This window comes from Oncorhynchus keta, chromosome 2, assembly GCF_023373465.1.
Source record: "Oncorhynchus keta strain PuntledgeMale-10-30-2019 chromosome 2, Oket_V2, whole genome shotgun sequence".
Lineage (NCBI taxonomy): Eukaryota > Metazoa > Chordata > Actinopteri > Salmoniformes > Salmonidae > Oncorhynchus > Oncorhynchus keta.
In genome coordinates, this window is record NC_068422.1 from 35658315 (window position 1) to 35679842 (window position 21528).

General features: G+C 41.9%; 1 protein-coding gene across 2 annotated transcripts in view; it reads right to left on the reverse strand.

The window, feature by feature from the left end:
* Positions 1 to 21528, reverse strand: part of LOC118399926 (glutamate receptor ionotropic, delta-1-like) — a 464169-nt gene that overhangs the window by 58177 nt on the left and 384464 nt on the right. For both annotated transcript variants that reach the window (XM_035796154.2, XM_052476005.1), the window contains exons 9-10: positions 6232 to 6333; positions 207 to 404 (exon numbers count right to left, since the gene is read on the reverse strand). In XM_035796154.2, coding sequence (XP_035652047.1) covers positions 207 to 404; positions 6232 to 6333 — 300 coding nt within the window. The remainder of the gene's footprint in view (positions 1 to 206; positions 405 to 6231; positions 6334 to 21528) is intronic.

The following is a 21528-nucleotide window of genomic DNA, read 5'->3' on the forward strand; positions in this document are numbered from 1 at the left end:
TGAGTCATCACACTGTGCAGTGACTATCTTTCCATGAAGACCAACACTATAATGGACTCCACTGTGTTAAGGCTCCAGTCAGCTACTCAGGGAGGAAAGAACTGTGGCAATTGGGAAAAACGATGTCACCAGAGCAGTCAACAGCAAACTATCGATCAACCTCCAAAACAAACAGTACAAACTCCAGTAGCGGTAGACAGACTTACCTTACTGATGAGCTCTCCTATCATGCCATTCCAGGAGCCGTTGAAGGTAGGGGTTCCATACTTTCCATCGGCCACCTGGTAAATCTCATACTTGAAGCCCAGGATCTTGCCCAGAGCATCCAGAACATCAATGGAGAAGCCTTTGTAGCGTTTAGGTTGCCCAAGAATGTTCTCAGCTACCATCACAAAGGGTTCCTCCTGTTGGATAACATATAGAACACAACATAATTTGGGTTTAGAAGTTCAACTTTACTTTGACTAAATGCCTTGGCTCAAAAACATACAGATATAGAGTATTCATACAGCCAAAAGTTTAAACACTACTGTAAATTTGACAAGTGTCCGTGTGCATTAAATCATAGTCCCATCATTTGTCAGAATGCCAAGGTGGTTCATAAACGGGTCCAGTTCAACCGAAAACAATTGTTTTTGTCATTTCGGACTTTTGGGTGACAACTTTATGAAGACCTGCTACAATTCAAACGTCATCTTCATAAAGAGTTTCTTGGGTGTCCGTTGACCCGTAACAGCCGGTGTTGTGGAGACGTGTGACACTTAATCAGGCAGAAATGACCATTATAAATGTACTGAGGCAAACAATGGCTCTTCTTTATGGGAGAGTGTCAGGAATTAATTGAATGGGTGGAAAAGAGAGTTGAGGAGGAGAGCTGCTGGGGTGGATTGGAAAGAGGGAGCCAAGCAGAACCTATGTGAATAAGAATGGGGCAGGTAAATCTTGTGTGAAGAGAGAGAGCAGAATCGTAGCGGACAAGTAGCTAAGGAGGAGCTGTATTGTATGGTTGCCCTTACAGAAAAAAAAACATTATTTCACATGTGGAAGATCATAATTATTTCACATAAAATGTTACACATTTTACATGTTTTTGGAACAATTCACATGTTCACATTTTCTCGTGTAGTAGTATGTTAATCATCCTGGTCTAATAGACTAGACGTAAAGGTACATCCGAGACACTCTAATTAGTATCATATGTTAATGTACATTTGGTATGGTTACATAAGACAGATTGTTACTTAAGGGTGGATCTGTGGACGTACAACGTGAATGCCTAGCAACCCAAAGTTTGCGAGTTCAAATCTCATCATGGACAACTTTTGCATTTTAGCTAATAAGAAACTTTTCAACTACTTACTACTTTTTAGCTACTTAACAACTACTTAGCATGTTAGCTAATAATCCTATCCCTAACCCTTTTAGCTAACAATTTCCTTAACCCTAACCCTTTTAGCTAATCCTTCCCTTAAACCTTTTTAACCTAAATCCTAAACATAAACCTATCCCCTAAACCTAACCAACGTTTGTAACATATTTTGTACGTTTTCAAATTAGTAACATATTGTATGTTTTGCAAATTCATAACATATACATTACCTACTCATTCAATCGTGTTTATTTAGACTATTTTCTACATTGTAGAATAATAGTGAAGACATCAAATCAACAAAGCAAACGGTGGCTATTTGAAGAATCTCAAATATTAACTATATTTTGATTTGTTAAACACTTTTTTGGTTACGACATGATTCCATATGGCTTATTTTATATTTTTGATGTCTTCACTATTATTCTACAATGTAGAAAATAGTAATAATAAAGAAAAACCCTTGAAAGAGTAGGCGTTCTAAAACTTTTGACCAGTAGTGTAATACAAAGTGTAATTCGTAACATATCATACGAAATGGGTGATGTACATCCACAAATTAAAACATACCATATGAAAAGTAACATACTGGAGTCTCTCGTATTTACATAAAGAATAATATAAAATGCTCTGAGACCAGGTTGTGAATTTACATGTTATCACTTTAACTTGACATAAGATTATGTGATCACATTAAAATATTTGTTTTTGGAATATGTGTTTTTTTTCTGTAAGGGTGGAGTTGTTTCCGGTTCCGGTTGGAGCGAGCGGTCGCATTCGCACTTCGCTCTGCAGGTTGTATAACTTTTTCATTACATTTCATTATAGTACAACGGTTGATTTGTCTAATCTTAGCAATTCTTCTTAGCTAGCTACATAGCCGTCCTTGTATCAGAGATAATTGCATAATTATCGTATTTCGTCGCCCTAACGTAGCCTTCACTGCTATTCGCCCAGGAGCTAGCTAACGCTAGCTAACGCACACAGATTAGCATCACTGTAGTGCTATTCACTCAACTGTACGACTTGATTAGTTTACTGTTAGCTAGCTACATAATCTTAGCCATTCTTCTTAGCTAGCTACATAGCCGTCCTTGTATCAGAGATAATTGCATAATTATCGTATTTCGTATTTCGTCGCCCTAACGTAGCCTTCACTGCTATTCGCCCAGGAGCTAGCAACGCTAGCTAACGCACACAGATTAGCATCACTGTAGTGCTATTCACTCAACTGTACGACTTGATTAGTTAAGTGTTAGCTAGCTACATAGCTGTCTTTGTTTCCAAGATAATTGTGTAGTTTAGTGTGTGTAGCCTTGGAGTGATTATCTTAATTCACTGAGGTTCGCTAGCCAGCTATTGTCGTTCTTTTAACTCAACGTAACGTAAACAACACTGCTAGCTAGCCAGCTAGCCCCCGAATAGCAGCACTGTAGAAATTATTACACTCAACGGAACGACTTGATTAGTGTAGTGTCAACAACGCAGCTACTGCCAGCTAGCCTACTTTAGCAGTACTGTATCATTTTAGTCAATAAGATTCTTGCTACGTAAGCCTAACTTTCTGAACATTCGAGACGTGTAGTCCGCTTGTCATTCCAATTTCCTTGCATTAGCGTAGCCTTTTCTGTAGCCTGTCAACTATGTGTCTGTCTATCCCTGTTCTCTCCTCTCTGCACAGACCATACAAACGCTCCACACCGCGTGGCCGCGACCACCCTAACCTGGTGGTCCCAGCGCGTACGACCCACGTGGAGTTCCAGGTCTCCGGTAGCCTCTGGAACTGCCAATCTGCGGCCAACAAGGCAGAGTTCATCTCAGCCTATGCCTCCCTCCAGTCCCTTGACTTCTTGGCACTGACGGAAACATGGATCACCACAGATAACACTGCTACTCCTACTGCTCTCTCCTCGTCCGCCCACGTGTTCTCGCACACCCGAGAGCTTCTGGTCAGCGGGGTGGTGGCACCGGGATCCTCATCTCTCCCAAGTGGTCTTTCTCTCTTTCTCCCCTTACCCATCTGTCTATTGCCTCCTTTGAATTCCATGCTGTCACAGTTACCAGCCCTTTCAAGCTTAACATCCTTATCATTTATCGCCCTCCAGGTTCCCTTGGAGAGTTCATCAATGAGCTTGATGCCTTGATAAGCTCCTTTCCTGAGGACGGCTCACCTCTCACAGTTCTGGGCGACTTTAACCTCCCCACGTCTACCTTTGACTCATTCCTCTCTGCCTCCTTCTTTCCACTCCTCTCCTCTTTTGACCTCACCCTCTCACCTTCCCCCCTACTCACAAGGCAGGCAATACGCTTGACCTCATCTTTACTAGATGCTGTTCTTCCACTAACCTCATTGCAACTCCCCTCCAAGTCTCCGACCACTACCTTGTATCCTTTTCCCTCTCGCTCTCATCCAACACTTCCCACACTGCCCCTACTCGGATGGTATCGCGCCGTCCCAACCTTCGCTCTCTCTCCCCCGCTACTCTCTCCTCTTCCATCCTATCTTCTCTTCCCTCTGCTCAAACTTTCTCCAACCTATCTCCTGATTCTGCCTCCTCAACCCTCCTCTCCTCCCTTACTGCATCCTTTGACTCCCTATGTCCCCTATCCTCCAGGCCGGCTCGGTCCTCCCCTCCCGCTCCGTGGCTCGACGACTCATTGCGAGCTCACAGAACAGGGCTCCGGGCAGCCGAGCGGAAATGGAGGAAAACTCGCCTCCCTGCGGACCTGGCATCCTTTCACTCCCTCCTCTCTACATTTTCCTCCTCTGTCTCTGCTGCTAAAGCCACTTTCTACCATTCTAAGTTCCAAGCATCTGCCTCTAACCCTAGGAAGCTCTTTGCCACCTTCTCCTCCCTCCTGAATCCTCCCCCCCTCCCTCCTCCCTCTCTGCAGATGACTTCGTCAACCATTTTGAAAAGAAGGTCGATGACATCCGATCCTCGTTTGCTAAGTCAAACGACACCGCTGGTTCTGCTCACACTGCCCTACCCTATGCTCTGACCTCTTTCTCCCCTCTCTCTCCAGATGAAATCTCGCGTCTTGTGACGGCCGGCCGCCCAACAACCTGCCCGCTTGACCCTATCCCCTCCTCTCTTCTCCAGACCATTTCCGGAGACCTTCTCCCTTACCTCACCTCGCTCATCAACTCATCCCTGACCGCTGGCTACGTCCCTCCCGTCTTCAAGAGAGCGAGAGTTGCACCCCTTCTGAAAAAACCTACACTCGATCCCTCCGATGTCAACAACTACAGACCAGTATCCCTTCTCTCTTTTCTCTCCAAAACTCTTGAGCGTGCCGTCCTTGGCCAGCTCTACCGCTATCTCTCTCAGAATGACCTTCTTGATCCAAATCAGTCAGGTTTCAAGACTAGTCATTCAACTGAGACTGCTCTTCTCTGTATCACGGAGGCGCTCCGCACTGCTAAAGCTAACTCTCTCTCCTCTGCTCTCATCCTTCTAGACCTATCGGCTGCCTTCGATACTGTGAACCATCAGATCCTCCTCTCCACCCTCTCCGAGTTGGGCATCTCCGGCGCGGCCCACGCTTGGATTGCGTCCTACCTGACAGGTCGCTCCTACCAGGTGGCGTGGCGAGAATCTGTCTCCTCACCACGCGCTCTCACCACTGGTGTCCCCCAGGGCTCTGTTCTAGGCCCTCTCTTATTCTCGCTATACACCAAGTCACTTGGCTCTGTCATAACCTCACATGGTCTCTCCTATCATTGCTATGCAGACGACACACAATTAATCTTCTCCTTTCCCCCTTCTGATGACCAGGTGGCGAATCGCATCTCTGCATGTCTGGCAGACATATCAGTGTGGATGACGGATCACCACCTCAAGCTGAACCTCAGCAAGACGGAGCTCCTCTTCCTCCCGGGGAAGGACTGCCCGTTCCATGATCTCGCCATCACGGTTGACAACTCCATTGTGTCCTCCTCCCAGAGCGCTAAGAACCTTGGCGTGATCCTGGACAACACCCTGACGTTCTCAACTAACATCAAGGCGGTGTCCCGTTCCTGTAGGTTCATGCTCTACAACATCCGCAGAGTACGACCCTGCCTCACACAGGAAGCGGCGCAGGTCCTAATCCAGGCACTTGTCATCTCCCGTCTTGATTACTGCAACTCGCTGTTGGCTGGGCTCCCTGCCTGTGCCATTAAACCCCTACAACTCATCCAGAACGCCGCAGCCCGTCTGGTGTTCAACCTTCCCAAGTTCTCTCACGTCACCCCGCTCCTCCGCTCTCTCCACTGGCTTCCAGTTGAAGCTCGCATCCGCTACAAGACCATGGTGCTCGCCTACGGAGCTGTGAGGGGAACGGCACCTCAGTACCTCCAGGCTCTGATCAGGCCCTACACCCAAACAAGGGCACTGCGTTCATCCACCTCTGGCCTGCTCGCCTCCCTACCACTGAGGAAGTACAGTTCCCGCTCAGCCCAGTCAAAACTGTTCGCTGCTCTGGCCCCCAATGGTGGAACAAACTCCCTCACGACGCCAGGACAGCGGAGTCAATCACCACCTTCCGGAGACACCTGAAACCCCACCTCTTCAAGGAATACCTAGGATAGGGTAAGTAAGGGTAGGTAATCCTTCTCCCCCAACAAGATTTAGATGCAGGTGGCTGTTCCACTGGTTGTCATAAGGTGTATGCACCAATTTGTAAGTCGCTCTGGATAAGAGCGTCTGCTAAATGACTTAAATGTAATGTAAATGTAGATCCACAGAGCCAGATGAAGAAGAAGAGCCAGACCTCACATTATGTTCTAATCCTACGCAGGAAGTGACAAGGTAACCAGACAGAGTATAGCAGCATCAAGTGGCAAGTCGGTATAGTGTTGGTAGTGAGTAAGCACTTACTAGTAATGTTACCACCTTGACCGTCACTCCTTGCATGCCGTTCTCTATCCGACTCTCCTTTAGACTACCGTTCAGCCCACGAGTTGAGTCCCAAGTCGCCAACTGAGAGAGAGGATGGGAAAGTGAGAGTGTCTGCAATATAATTAAACAATCTATTAATTTCAATGAAAACTCAATGGGGTGTGTGATGACTAATCTAATCACCATAGTTGGCATACAAGACTCAATCACTTTTAAGAAATGCAGGGAACTGGCATTGCAAACAGGGTTGGGTAGGTTACTTTCTAAATGTAATCCATTACAGTTACTAGTTACCTGTCAAATTGTAATCAGTAATGTATCTTCCAGGTTGCAAATGCAAATTCATTACTTAAAAATCATACAATGTGAGTTTCTGGATTTTTGTTTTAGATTCCGTCTCTCACAGTTGATGTGTACCTATGATAAAAATTACAGACCTCTACATGCTTTGTAAGTAGGAAAACCTGCAAAGTCGTCATTGTTTCAAATACTTGTTCTCCCCACTGTATATACAGTTGAAGTCGGACGTTTACATACACCTTAGCCAAGTACATTTAAACTCAGTTTCACAATTCCTGACATTTAATCCTAGTAAAGATTCCCTGTCTAAGGTTAGTTAGGATCACCACTTTGTTTCAAGAATGTGAAATGTCAGAATAATAGTAGAGAGTGTGATTGATTGATTTCAGCTTTTATTTATTTCATCACATTCCCAGTGGGTCAGAAGTTTACATACACTCAATTAGTATTTGGTAGCATTGCCTTTACATTGTTTAACTTTGGTAAAATATTTTGGGTATGTGAATAAGAATGGGGCAGGTAAATCTTGTGTGAAGAGAGAGAGCAGGATGATTAACATACTACTACACGAGAAAATGTGAACATGTGAATTGGGCCATTCTTCCTGACAGCGCTAGTGTTACTGAGTCAGGTTTGTGGGCCTCCTTGCTCGCTCACACTTTTTCAGATTTCCCACTCATTTTCTGTAGGTTTGAAGTCAGGGCTTTGTGATTGCCACTCCAATACCTTGACTTTGTTGTCCTTAAGCTATTTTGCCACAACTTTTGATTTGCACTCATTTTCTGTGGGATTGAAGTCAGGGCTTTGTGATTGCCACTCCAATACCTTGACTTTGTTGTCCTTAAGCCATTTTGCCACAACTTTGGAAGTATGCTTGGGGTCATTGTCCATTTGCGACCAAGCTTTAACTTCCTGACTGATTTCTTGAGATGTTGCTTCAATATATCCACATAATTTTCCTCATGAAGCCATCTATTTTTTTTGAAGTGCACCAGTGCCTCCTGCAGCAAAGCACCCCCACAACATGATACTGCCACCCCGTGCTTCATGGTTGGGTTGGTGTTCTTCAGCTTGCAATCCTCCCCCTTTTTCCTCCAAACATAACAATGGTCATTATGGCCAAACAGTTCTATTTTTATTTCCTCAGACCGGAGGACATTTCTCCAAAATGTACAATATTTTTCCCCATGTGCAGTTGTAAACCATAGTATGGCTTTTTTTATGGCGGTTTTGGAGCAGTGGCTTCTTCCTTGCCGAGCGGCATTTCAGGTTATGCCGATATAGGACTCGTTTCACTGTGGATATAGATATGTCTGTACCTGTTTCCTCCAGCATCTTCACAAGGTCCTTTGCTGTTGTTTTGGGATTGATTTTCACTTTTCGCACCAAAGTACGTTCATAATATATGCCATTTAGCAGACACTTTTATCCAAAGCGACTTACAGTCATGTGTGCATACATTCTACGTATGGGTGGTCCCGGAATCGAACCCACTACCCTGGCATTACAAGCGCCATGCTCTACCAACTGAGCTACAGAAGGCCAGAACACGTCTCCTTCCTGAGCGGTGTCATGACGTTGCCCTCTTTGGGTACAGCGAGCACCATCCCTCTCTCTCTGCCTCCTACAACCAGGCTCTTGTGGTCAGAGAGATCATAAATTCATAGGGAAGATCCTGCATCATGGTCACACAGTATAGAGATAGAGTGAAGTTTCATAGAGAACAAAGGAATTTCTTCCACCTCACAGAACTTGAGGTCCGAACAACATTTATGTTCCGGAGAAGGTATAAAAGATCGGTGGAGAATCCAGCTAAGATCTGGTCCGTTTGTTACAACTTGGGGAAGCTCATGGGAGACGGTGCGGCCACATTACCATAACGCTGTTTATATAATAGACTCAGATATGAGGTTTCCATCTAATTGTTGTATAAGATGAATGAGTGAGGATGATACTTTTTGTAAACTTGTGTAATGTGATTTTGGACTGTTTAATGAAGGAAACTCCATTTCCCTTTTGAGTTTAAATGAATCAGACGACCGCCCATGAGCACAGTTATGGTCGGGCATCCTGGGACAGGCCCTTTTCTGCCCTTCCGAATTAAACCACACACTCGGGTTTTCTATCACCAGACCATGTTTCTCTCAATTACAAGAGGACAAAGGTTGCAGACCAGCTTATAACGGACATTTCCGAAACAAAACAAGCATTTATTGTGGACCTGGGATTTCTAGGACTGCATTCTGATGAAGTTCATCAAAGGTAAGGAAACATTTATCATGTATTTTCTGGTTTCTGTTCACTCCAACATGGAGGCTAATGTTCTGAGCGCCGTCTCAGATTATTGCATGGGTTTCTTTTTCCGTAAACCTTTTTTTGAAATCTGACACAGCATTAAGGAGAGGTATATATATAATTCCATGTGTATAACTTGTATTATCATCTACATTTATGATGAGTATTTCTGTTGAAACGATGTGGCTATGCAAAATCACTTGATGTTTTTGGAACTAGTGAATCTAACGCGCCAATGTAAACTCCGATTTTTTAAAATATAAATATGAACTTTATCAAACAAAACATGCATGTATTGTGTAACATGAAGTCCTATGAGTGTCATCTGATGAAGATAATTCAAGATTAGTGATTCATTTTATCTCTATTTGTGCTTTTTGTGAATGCTATATTTTGCTGGAAAATGGCTGTGCTTATTGTGGTTTGGTGGAGACCTAACATAATTGTTTGTAGTGCTTTCGCTGAAAAGCCTATTTGAAATCGGACACATTGGTGGGATTAACAACGAGAATAGCTTTGAAATGATATCGGATACATGTATGTTTCAAGGGTGTGTGAAAACCTTGTGAAGACTTACAGAAAACGTTTGACCTCTGTCATTGCCAACAAAGGGTATATAACAAAGTATTGAGATAAACTTTTGTTATTGACAAAATACTTATTTTCCACCATAATTTGCAAATAAATTCATTAAAAATCCTACAATGTGATTTTCTGGATTCTTTTCTCATTTTGTCTGTCATAGTTGAAGTGTACCTATGATAAAAATTACAGACCTCTACATGCTTTGTAAGTAGGAAAACCTGCAAAGTCGTCATTGTTTCAAATACTTGTTCTCCCCACTGTATATACAGTTGAAGTCGGACGTTTACATACACCTTAGCCAAGTACATTTAAACTCAGTTTCACAATTCCTGACATTTAATCCTAGTAAAGATTCCCTGTCTAAGGTTAGTTAGGATCACCACTTTGTTTCAAGAATGTGAAATGTCAGAATAATAGTAGAGAGTGTGATTGATTGATTTCAGCTTTTATTTATTTCATCACATTCCCAGTGGGTCAGAAGTTTACATACACTCAATTAGTATTTGGTAGCATTGCCTTTACATTGTTTAACTTTGGTAAAATATTTTGGGTATGTGAATAAGAATGGGGCAGGTAAATCTTGTGTGAAGAGAGAGAGCAGGATGATTAACATACTACTACACGAGAAAATGTGAACATGTGAATTGGGCCATTCTTCCTGACAGCGCTAGTGTTACTGAGTCAGGTTTGTGGGCCTCCTTGCTCGCTCACACTTTTTCAGATTTCCCACTCATTTTCTGTAGGTTTGAAGTCAGGGCTTTGTGATTGCCACTCCAATACCTTGACTTTGTTGTCCTTAAGCTATTTTGCCACAACTTTTGATTTGCACTCATTTTCTGTGGGATTGAAGTCAGGGCTTTGTGATTGCCACTCCAATACCTTGACTTTGTTGTCCTTAAGCCATTTTGCCACAACTTTGGAAGTATGCTTGGGGTCATTGTCCATTTGCGACCAAGCTTTAACTTCCTGACTGATTTCTTGAGATGTTGCTTCAATATATCCACATAATTTTCCTCATGAAGCCATCTATTTTTTTTGAAGTGCACCAGTGCCTCCTGCAGCAAAGCACCCCCACAACATGATACTGCCACCCTGTGCTTCATGGTTGGGTTGGTGTTCTTCAGCTTGCAAGCCTCCCCTTTTTCCTCCAAACATAACAATGGTCATTATGGCCAAACAGTTCTATTTTTATTTCCTCAGACCGGAGGACATTTCTCCAAAATGTACAATATTTTTCCCCATGTGCAGTTGTAAACCATAGTATGGCTTTTTTTATGGCGGTTTTGGAGCAGTGGCTTCTTCCTTGCCGAGCGGCATTTCAGGTTATGCCGATATAGGACTCGTTTCACTGTGGATATAGATATGTCTGTACCTGTTTCCTCCAGCATCTTCACAAGGTCCTTTGCTGTTGTTCTGGGATTGATTTTCACTTTTCGCACCAAAGTACGTTCATAATATATGCCATTTAGCAGACGCTTTTATCCAAAGCGACTTACAGTCATGTGTGCATACATTCTACGTATGGGTGGTCCCGGGAATCGAACCCACTACCCTGGCATTACAAGCGCCATGCTCTACCAACTGAGCTACAGAAGGACAGAACGCGTCTCCTTCCTGAGCGGTGTCATGACGTTGCCCTCTTTGGGTACAGCGAGCACCATCCCCCTCTCTCTGCCTCCTACAACCAGGCTCTTGTGGTCAGAGAGATCATAAATTCATAGGGAAGATCCTGCATCATGGTCACACAGTATAGAGATAGAGTGAAGTTTCATAGAGAACAAAGGAATTTCTTCCACCTCACAGAACTTGAGGTCCGAACAACATTTATGTTCCGGAGAAGGTATAAAAGATCGGTGGAGAATCCAGCTAAGATCTGGTCCGTTTGTTACAACTTGGGGAAGCTCATGGGAGACGGTGCGGCCACATTACCATAACGCTGTTTATATAATAGACTCAGATATGAGGTTTCCATCTAATTGTTGTATAAGATGAATGAGTGAGGATGATACTTTTTGTAAACTTGTGTAATGTGATTTTGGACTGTTTAATGAAGGAAACTCCATTTCCCTTTTGAGTTTAAATGAATCAGACGACCGCCCATGAGCACAGTTATGGTCGGGCATCCTGGGACAGGCCCTTTTCTGCCCTTCCGAATTAAACCACACACTCGGGTTTTCTATCACCAGACCATGTTTCTCTCAATTACAAGAGGACAAAGGTTGCAGACCAGCTTATAACGGACATTTCCGAAACAAAACAAGCATTTATTGTGGACCTGGGATTTCTAGGACTGCATTCTGATGAAGTTCATCAAAGGTAAGGAAACATTTATCATGTATTTTCTGGTTTCTGTTCACTCCAACATGGAGGCTAATGTTCTGAGCGCCGTCTCAGATTATTGCATGGGTTTCTTTTTCCGTAAACCTTTTTTGAAATCTGACACAGCATTAAGGAGAGGTATATCTATAATTCCATGTGTATAACTTGTATTATCATCTACATTTATGATGAGTATTTCTGTTGAAACGATGTGGCTATGCAAAATCACTTGATGTTTTTGGAACTAGTGAATCTAACGCGCCAATGTAAACTCCGATTTTTAAAATATAAATATGAACTTTATCAAACAAAACATGCATGTATTGTGTAACATGAAGTCCTATGAGTGTCATCTGATGAAGATAATTCAAGATTAGTGATTCATTTTATCTCTATTTGTGCTTTTTGTGAATGCTATATTTTGCTGGAAAATGGCTGTGCTTATTGTGGTTTGGTGGAGACCTAACATAATTGTTTGTAGTGCTTTCGCTGAAAAGCCTATTTGAAATCGGACACATTGGTGGGATTAACAACGAGAATAGCTTTGAAATGATATCGGATACATGTATGTTTCAAGGGTGTGTGAAAACCTTGTGAAGACTTACAGAAAACGTTTGACCTCTGTCATTGCCAACAAAGGGTATATAACAAAGTATTGAGATAAACTTTTGTTATTGACAAAATACTTATTTTCCACCATAATTTGCAAATAAATTCATTAAAAATCCTACAATGTGATTTTCTGGATTCTTTTCTCATTTTGTCTGTCATAGTTGAAGTGTACCTATGATGAAAATTACAGGCCTCTCTCATCTTTTTAAGTGGGAGAACTTGCACAATTGGTGTCTGACTAAATACTTTTTTGCCCCACTGTATATATATAATTTATACATCTTTTGATAAGTCAAAAATGGGCGAGTTTGAGCATGTCTATTAGGCCTATGGAGTTTTTTATCAGCATGATTTAAAGCCACAGTAGATTCCATAGGCTGGGATCCGCACTATGCAGCTGTTGCAAGAGCACATTTTTCACTGGCTGTCCACTGGTTTCAAAAACAATGATTGATAGGCAGCTTAAACTTCTTGAATTCAACCATTATTGGGATCAATTACACATTTGCATTTGTGAACAGCCATCCACAACAACCACAATCCATAAGGCGCAAATCGCTAAATGAGAGAGCAGCAGTGTGATTCACATCAATGCGCTAAGTAGATATAAATAATCAGTGACATCCGTATCGCCGTAGACTACATCACTGCTGTCATCCTTACCTCCAAGCGTTTATTCAAGTTAGATAATCTTTGGATGCCGCTGGCAGTCGCACCATAGAAAGACATAGCTTGGACTCTAGCCTACAAAAGCATAATCCTGCTCTTTTCCGGTGATCCATCAAACAAATTTGGCGTGTCATCATAGTTGTCTCTGACTTGTGGTCTGACTCGCTCAGGTGGAACAAACTTAAATGTGTGCCTTTTTTCAATGCTTATATGAAAGTAATTGAGAAAACAGAGATTTATTTTCGTAAACATCCTTTCTCAATTTAAAAGTAACCCTCAAATTAATCATCTAGTTTTTCAGAAGTATCTGTCATCTGATTACAATATTTTTGCTGGTAATATAACGGATTACAGTTGCCATATTTGTAATCCCTTATATGTAACAGATTACATGTAATCCGTTACTCCACAACCCTGCATGCAAATATATGAGCTGGTCACCAAGGCAACAAGTGCAGCCCCTAGCATGGTAACAGGGTCCTCTTTCTAAATATTGCATCGGTCACACAACTTGCAACTATACTGAGGTAGTATGGACTCGGCAACATATGGCAATGGATGCTGTTCGCTAGAGATGATGGTGGTGATGACATTGATGGTGATTATTATGATGATGACAATGGAGGTGGTGACAATGACAATGCACTGCAAGGGTTACAAATACAACAAAACATGAATACAGTTATCTGAGAGAAATATAATAGCTAGATCTACAGCGTTTTTTCTAATCTTTTACACAAACAAATTCACATCCTCATGTGCCTTCACTGTGCTTCACCTAGTGCAATATGATGCATGATGCAACCAATACAAAGCCATTAATGCCAGTTTGTCCTGGAATCTCTCTGGTCTGACAGGATGACAGGAAATAAAAGCATAATACACATTCTATTAGTATAACCACCTCACTGAATCCAATCATGTCATACAGCTACAGCATCAAAACCATCACTCTGTTTTAGCTACCTTTTCACCTTACTGGGGAAGTAAACGTTTTTCTTTCCTGTTAAATTCTTAATCACAGCTGCTAGCTGGACAAAGAACTGGCACATCTTTGGTACTAGCCTGGGGACCAAGCTGACATGACAAGGGAGCTGGCCTTAGGCCAGACACCAGGACTGTATCTAAACACAGAGCATAGCTCAGTCATCCACATGAAGCATGTCCTCTCTACACAGCCTTCCTGCTGCCTACAGGCTATTACAACAACGGTGGGCCAAAATTAGAATGGAAATATAGTTTCAAAAGTAATATAACCCACTTTAATTACCAGCCCCTTTCAAATCATGTTAATACAAAAAAATATATATTTGGTTTGTTTGGTTTGTTCCAAACACAAACTTTTTCCCACTTTCTATCAGACTAGGACATTTGAGTGAATGAATTGGCTCATTATAGCAAAGCTTTATTTCACAAAGTGAATCCCTTTAAGCAATATGCCGTTTAGTCCACTATTCAAAATAACCCATTTCTATTAAAAGTGAGTAAAGATCATGAAGTCTTTGTTCTGCGCTTTAATGGAGTCGTTGTTCTCTGCTTTAATATGATACACAATCATACACTGAATATGATCTATTGTCTAGAATTATTGATGAAGGATGTTCTAAGACCCTGTGACACAGAGTGGACCTTCCAGTGCAGGAGACCTAACGCCTTCCATTTACAATGAAGGACATCGGTAACACAGGAGAGGAGGACGAGAAAGAGGAATGGGATATCAAAATCTTGAACCAAACTTCATGGGTTATTTTAAGATTTGGAGATTTCATCACAAGCCCAACTCTGAACATTGAAGACTGATAGTGTTATGAAATATTGAGTGTTCCCTTGCTCATCCCCTCTTTCATTTTCTCTCGGGTTTGAACATGATTTGATGAGATAAAAATAACAACATCTATGTAGTTTGAAAAGCCAGGTTTTTCATGCCGTGTACAGTTGAAGTCGGAAGTTTACATACAATTAGGTTGGAGTCATTGAAAGTCGTTTTTTAACCACTCCACAAATTTCTTGTTAACAAACTATAGTTTTGGCAAGTCGTTTAGGACATCTACTTTGTGCAAAATACAAGTAATTTATCCAACAATTGTTTACAGCCAGATTATTTCATATATAATTCACTGTATCATAATTCCAGTGGGTCAGAATTTTGCATACACTAAGTTGACTGTGCCTTTAAACAGCTTGGAAAATTCCAGAAAATTATATAATGGCTTTAGAAGCTTCTGATAGGCTAATTGACATCATTTGAGCCAATTGGAGGTGTACCTGTGGATGTATTTCAAGGTCTACCTTCAAATTCAGTGCCTCTTTGCTTGACATCATGGGAAATTCAAAAGAAATCAGCCAAGACCTCAGAAAACAATTGTAGACCTCCACAGGTCTGGTTCATCCGTGGGAGCAATTTCCAAACGCCTGAAGGTAGCACGTTCATCTGTACAAACAATAGTACCTAAGTATAAACCCCATGGGACCACGCAGCTGTCATACCGCTCAGGAAGAAGATGAGTTCTGTCTCCTAGAGATAATGTACTTTGGTGCGAAAAGTGCAAATCAATCCCAGATCAAAAGCAAAGGACCTTGTGAAGATGCTGGAGGAAACAGGCACAAAAAGTATCTATATCCACAGTAAAATTTGTTCTATATTGATATAACCTGAAAGGCCGCTCAGCAAGAAAGAAGCCACTGCTCCAAAACCGCCATAAAAAAGCCAGACTACGGTTTGCAACTGCACATGGGGATAAAGATTGTACTTTTTGGAGAAATGTCCTCTGGTCTGAAGAAACAAAAAGAGAACTGTTTGGCCATAATGACCATTGTTATGTTTGGGGGAAAGAGGGCGAGGCTTGCAAGCCGAAGAACACCATCCCAACCATGAAGCACGGGTGTGGCAGCATCATGTTGTGGCGGTGCTTAGCTGCACGAGGAACTGGTGCACTTCACAAAAAAGATGGCACCAGGAGGGATGAAAATGATGTGGATATATTGAAGCAACATCTCAAGACATCTGTCAGGAATTTAAATCTTGGTCGCAAATGGGTCTTCTAAATTGACAATGACCCCAAGCATACTCCCAAAGTTGTGACAAAATGGCTTAAGGACAACAAAGTCAAGGTATTTGAGTAGCCATCACAAAGCCCTGACCTCAATCCTATAGAAAATGTGTGGGCAGAACTGAAAAAAAAACAGTGTGCGAGCAATGAGGCCTAAAACCCTGACCCAGTTACACCAGCTCTGTCAAGACGAAAGGGCCCAAATGCACCCAATTTATTGTGGGAAGCTTGTGGAAGAATATCCGAAACGTTTGACCCAAGTTAAACAATTTAAAGTCAATGCTACCAAATACTAATTGAGTATATATAAACTTCTGACCCACGGGGAAAGTGATGAAATGAACAAAAGCTGAAATAAATCATGATCTCTACTATTATTCTGACATTTCACATTCTTACAATAAAGTGGTGATCCTAATTGACCTAAGACGGGGACTTTTTACTAGGATTAAACTTCAAATATATTTGGCGAAGGTGTATGTATGTGGTCCTTCTGTAGCTCAGTTGGTAGAGCATGGTGCTTGTAACGCCAGGGTAGTGGGTTCGATCCCCGGGACCACCCATACGTAGAATGTATGCACACATGACTGTAAGTCGCTTTGGATAAAAGCGTCTGCTAAATGGCACATATATATATATATGTAAACTTCCGACTTCAACTGTATGCATCAGTCCTTATGCAAAGCATGGTGAGACTGTTACAATCAAAGTATACTTTGGGTAAACACATTTGTTTATACATGCCTACTGTGCAGTTTACAAATCAGGATCAATGTCAGTAATGTGGATTCTATGAGGAAGCATTTATCTGTCATGACTGACTATGTAAGCCTAAACATAAGCCACAAACATATTTAGATCAATGTCAATACATTCAGGACAGAACACACTCTGTGACTGTACAAACGCTATGTCCAAATAGACAATACAAACAAAGGGAAGGTGATGATTTGATGTTACTTTATTTGAGTGTGTTTCTTTATCCTTCAAAGCTACAATCTAATGGATCAGCCTCAGACCTTCAGATTACGCTTCAGAACTGGGGACTGTTATATTTTATCACTGTACAAAGAAAGGCTGCATGCTTCTCTGACTTCCAAAGACAGGGTATTCATCTTGCTGTGCTTATATGGGTAATTCATCTGGTGTGTAGCTGGGACGCTGCTATCAATATTAGATTGTATATTAAACTCTATTACACTACAATGTTTGTTCTATAACATAAACACATCAATGAACACCCTTCTAATGAAATTGTATAAGACTGGGCATGTTTTTTGGTGTGTGAGAGAGTGGGAAGGGGTGTTGTATCAAGCTACCACGTTTTCATCAGGAATGCCATTCGTATTGTCATGAATAACCATCTAGTCTAACATATCTGTATTCCTATGGTCCTCGTGTGTGTGTGTGTTAAATGTCACTGCTTTCTCCCTGCTTCACATGGGGCTATTTTCCCCATGAGTGGGCAGGTCCTCTGGGGACAGAGAACTCTCTCCGGGCACTTTACTAAAGAGGAACACTTCTACTACACACATCTCTGCATCCAGAGGTCAAATGAAAGACCTCAGACACAAACATGTCCTTTGTAACATGCAGATAACAGATAAGGGAGGTAAAAATGTAACAAGATGTCATGTGATTTAAAAATAATCATAATTACAATCAATCTATTTATTTGTAACACTTTACAGTACATTTAGATTGCACTTGCGTGTGTGTCTCAGCACAAAGATGAACACAGAATAACTTTGTTTGATCTAAATTGAACAAATAATAAGGGGAGCCATTGATTTATAGGATCATATTTAAAGAACAGTAGAGAAACACAAAATAATAAATAACGGTAATAAAACAATAAATAATGGTTTCCTAATTTTCTTCTTCTTCGAAAGTAAATGTTACTGTGACAGATACAGAATATGACAGCTACTGACACTGATATCGTAGCAGACTTATCTAGTTTATAACTATCCATATTAGAACTCCACAATACTCAAATGTTTGAACAATTACAAGGTAATAAACTCAAACATCACCTCCAAAGTTAGCTTGGGAATAAATATACTGTTCACTCTCACAGACCACTCCAAAACAAAGTTTCCCTTGTTTGAACTGTTTGGATTCTCCATTTCCACCGTTAGCTCCAGAAGCCTGATGTTTACATATCGACATCCCCCATTACACCACCAAAATCATTATCGACCACACCGCTCAGTCTACCTCTCAGTCTGCTATTCAGTGTGTGTATGAGTGTGTGGTCTTCGGGCATATTTTCTTAGCACCATGGTTGCCTTTGTCTCTCTTAAAGGACAAGTTAACTTTTTTTGACCAAATCTCCCCAAAAAAATTGAGAGAGAGAAACTTACCCCAACAGCAATATACTTCCTTGTGCATTTCCATGTTCAAGCATGTGCATGCTTTCTCGTATCACCACAATGAGAACAAGAAAGCCCGCGCATGCTCGCACGCGGAAATGTTGCGCTCGAGTCCAAATAAATGGAATATAACATTGCGGATGAAATTCAAAATCCCACTATTTCATTTGCACAACATCTAAAGACCTGCATAACTATATTGAGAGCATTGCCGTTTCTAGAATGACGTATTTAGGTGTTTTTGGAGGCTTTGTTCATGTTTTAGCTCTGCCCCTTCAACTGAAGAACGAACACGAGAAAGTCTATTGCTGGTTGGCTAAGTTATTCAAAACCTTGTGAAATTCCCCAAAATGTTCCTGGACCTCTATAACATGCTATTTAAAAAAAAATTCAATAGATTTTGTTTAAAATAAGCTAACCTGTCCTTTAACTGGAATGAAAGGATGGAACGGTGGCTGAAGTCTTATTTAAGTATCTCTTATTTATTTAATCTTATCCCACACCCCTGGAATAAAGACCTCCTCCATCCCCGTAATTTTGCCGAAAATATATAATACCTAACAACTCAAAATAGGACTACTTAATAACGTTAGATCCCCCACTTACAAGTCAGTCATAGTCAATGAACTAATCATAAACGGGATGTGATTGACCTGTCTGAAACATTGCTTAACCTGATGAACTTACTGAGTTAAATGAGGCCTGTACTTCTGTTTACACTACTTACCATATCCCCCGTGCATTCCACAAAGGCGGAGGTGTTGCTCCCATTTTTGACAGCAAATTTCATTTTCTGAGTTAGTCATGAAATCTATGCAGCCTACCCAATCCATTTTTATAGCTACTGTTTACAGGCCTCCTCACTGAGTTCCCTAAATTCCTATCTGACCCTCTAGTCATGGCAGAAAATATTACATTTTTTCATGACTTCAATATTCCCATGAAGAACTCCACAGACCCACTCTAAAAGGCTTTCAGAGCCATCACAGACTCAGTTTTATCCAACATCTCTCGGGACCTACGCATTGTCAAAATCATACCCTGGATCTAGTTTTGTCCCATGGAATAGATTTACTGCATCAAAATGTTTCTCTCATAATTCTGGACTATCGTACCACCATCTTATTACGTTTGCAATCAAAAACAAATCATTTGCTTATACTCCAACCAAGGATTATCAAAAGCCGCGCTACAAATCCTTGGAAGACCCAAAGATTCCTTGATGCCCTTCCAGACCCCCTCCACATACTCAAGGATGTCAGAGTACAAAAATAACTGAACAGCCCAACCGAGGATCTAAACTTAACCTTGCATAATACCCTAGATGCAGTCTCACAGCAAAAAAAATATGTCACAAACAACTATCTCCCTGGTATTAAGAACATACCCGAGCCCTGAAGAAAGCTTCCAGAAAATTGGAAGTCTTCCAACTAGCCTGGAAAGACGAGTAGGAATTGTTGGTATCGTGCAATATTGTGCAATATCAAAAAGCCATCCCTGCTGCCTGAACAGCCTATTTTTCCAACCTGATTGAGGAGAATAGAACCCCCCCCCCCCCAAAAAAATTTTTTTATACTGTTGCAAAGCTAAATAAAAAGCAGCATTCCCCTAGTGAGGTTGGCGTTCACTTCACTTCAGCAGTGATGAATTCATGAACTTCTTCAACTTCTTCTTCTTCAATGATCATTAAACTACTGAAAGAGCTACTTCCTGTAGTGGTCATTCTTAGGTTGAAATAGATCTGCTTTTAGATCTGACAATGAATCCATATGGTTGTACAGTCATCTCAAATATAAATTAAGGACCTTGGTGTTACTCTGGACCCTGATCTTTCCTTCGATGAACAAGAGCAGCCCCTTTTCATCTTTGTAACATTGCAAAAATCTGAAATGTTTTGTCCAAATTTGATGCAGAAAAGCTAAACTCTGGTTTTGTCACTTCGAGATTACACTCTACTTTCTGGCTACCCGGATAAGGCACTAAGTAAACTCCAGCTATTGCTAAATACTGCTGCTAGAATCTTGACTTGAACCAACAAATGTTGATCATATTACCCCAGTGCTAGCCTCCCTACACTGGCTTGCTGTTAAGGCTAGGGGTGATTTCAAGGTTTTACTGCTAACCTACAAAGCATTACACAGGCTTGCTCCTACCTATCTCGCCAATTTGGTTCTGCCGTACCTATCTACACGTGTGCTACGTTCACAAGAAACAGCTGGAGGCAGAGCTAAATTTGTATGAATTGTGTGCTGATCGATGTGAGACACAGACACGGTCTCAACCTTTAAGTCTTTACTGAAGACTCGTCTTTTCAGTAGGTCCTTAGATTGAGTGTCGTCTAGGCTAGGGTTGTGAAGGCGAATGGCAAGGCACTGGCATGACGAACCACCCTTGCTGTCTCTGCCTGGCCGGCTCCCCTTTCTCCACTGGGATTCTCTGCCTCTGACTCTATTATGGGGGCTGAGTCACTGGCTTGCTCACGCTCTTCCATCCTGTCCTCAGGCTCCTGCAGTGGGGAGATCTTTGTGGGCTATACTCGGCCTTGTCTCAGGGTAGTAAGTCTTTTGAGATCACTTTAGGGGTGTGGGGACTGTGCTTAGCCAAAGTGGGTGGGGTTATATCCTGCCTGGTTGTCCCTGTCTGGGGCTAAATTTGGACTTGGCCCCAGTGCACAGTCTCAGTATCGATGCTGCCACAGTCTATGTGCCGGGGGGCTAGGGTCAGCCTGTTACATCTTGTATTATAATTTCTCTCTCTCTCTCTCTCTCTCTCTCTCTCTCTCTCTCTCTCTCTCTCTCTCTCTCTCTCTCTCTCTCTCTCTCTCTCTCTCTCTCTCTCTCTCTCTCTCTCTCTCTCTCTCTCTCTCTCTCTCTCTCTCTCTCTCTCTACCTGAGCCTTAGGACCATGCCTCAGAGACTTCCTGGCCTGACGACTCCTGGCTGCCCCCCATCCCTAGTCCACCTGGTCATGCTGACCCAGTTTCTGCTGTTCTGCTGCAGCCATTATGTCTCGACCTCTAAATGCTTTGCTATGAAAAGCCAACTGACATTCACTCCCGAGGTCACTGTTGC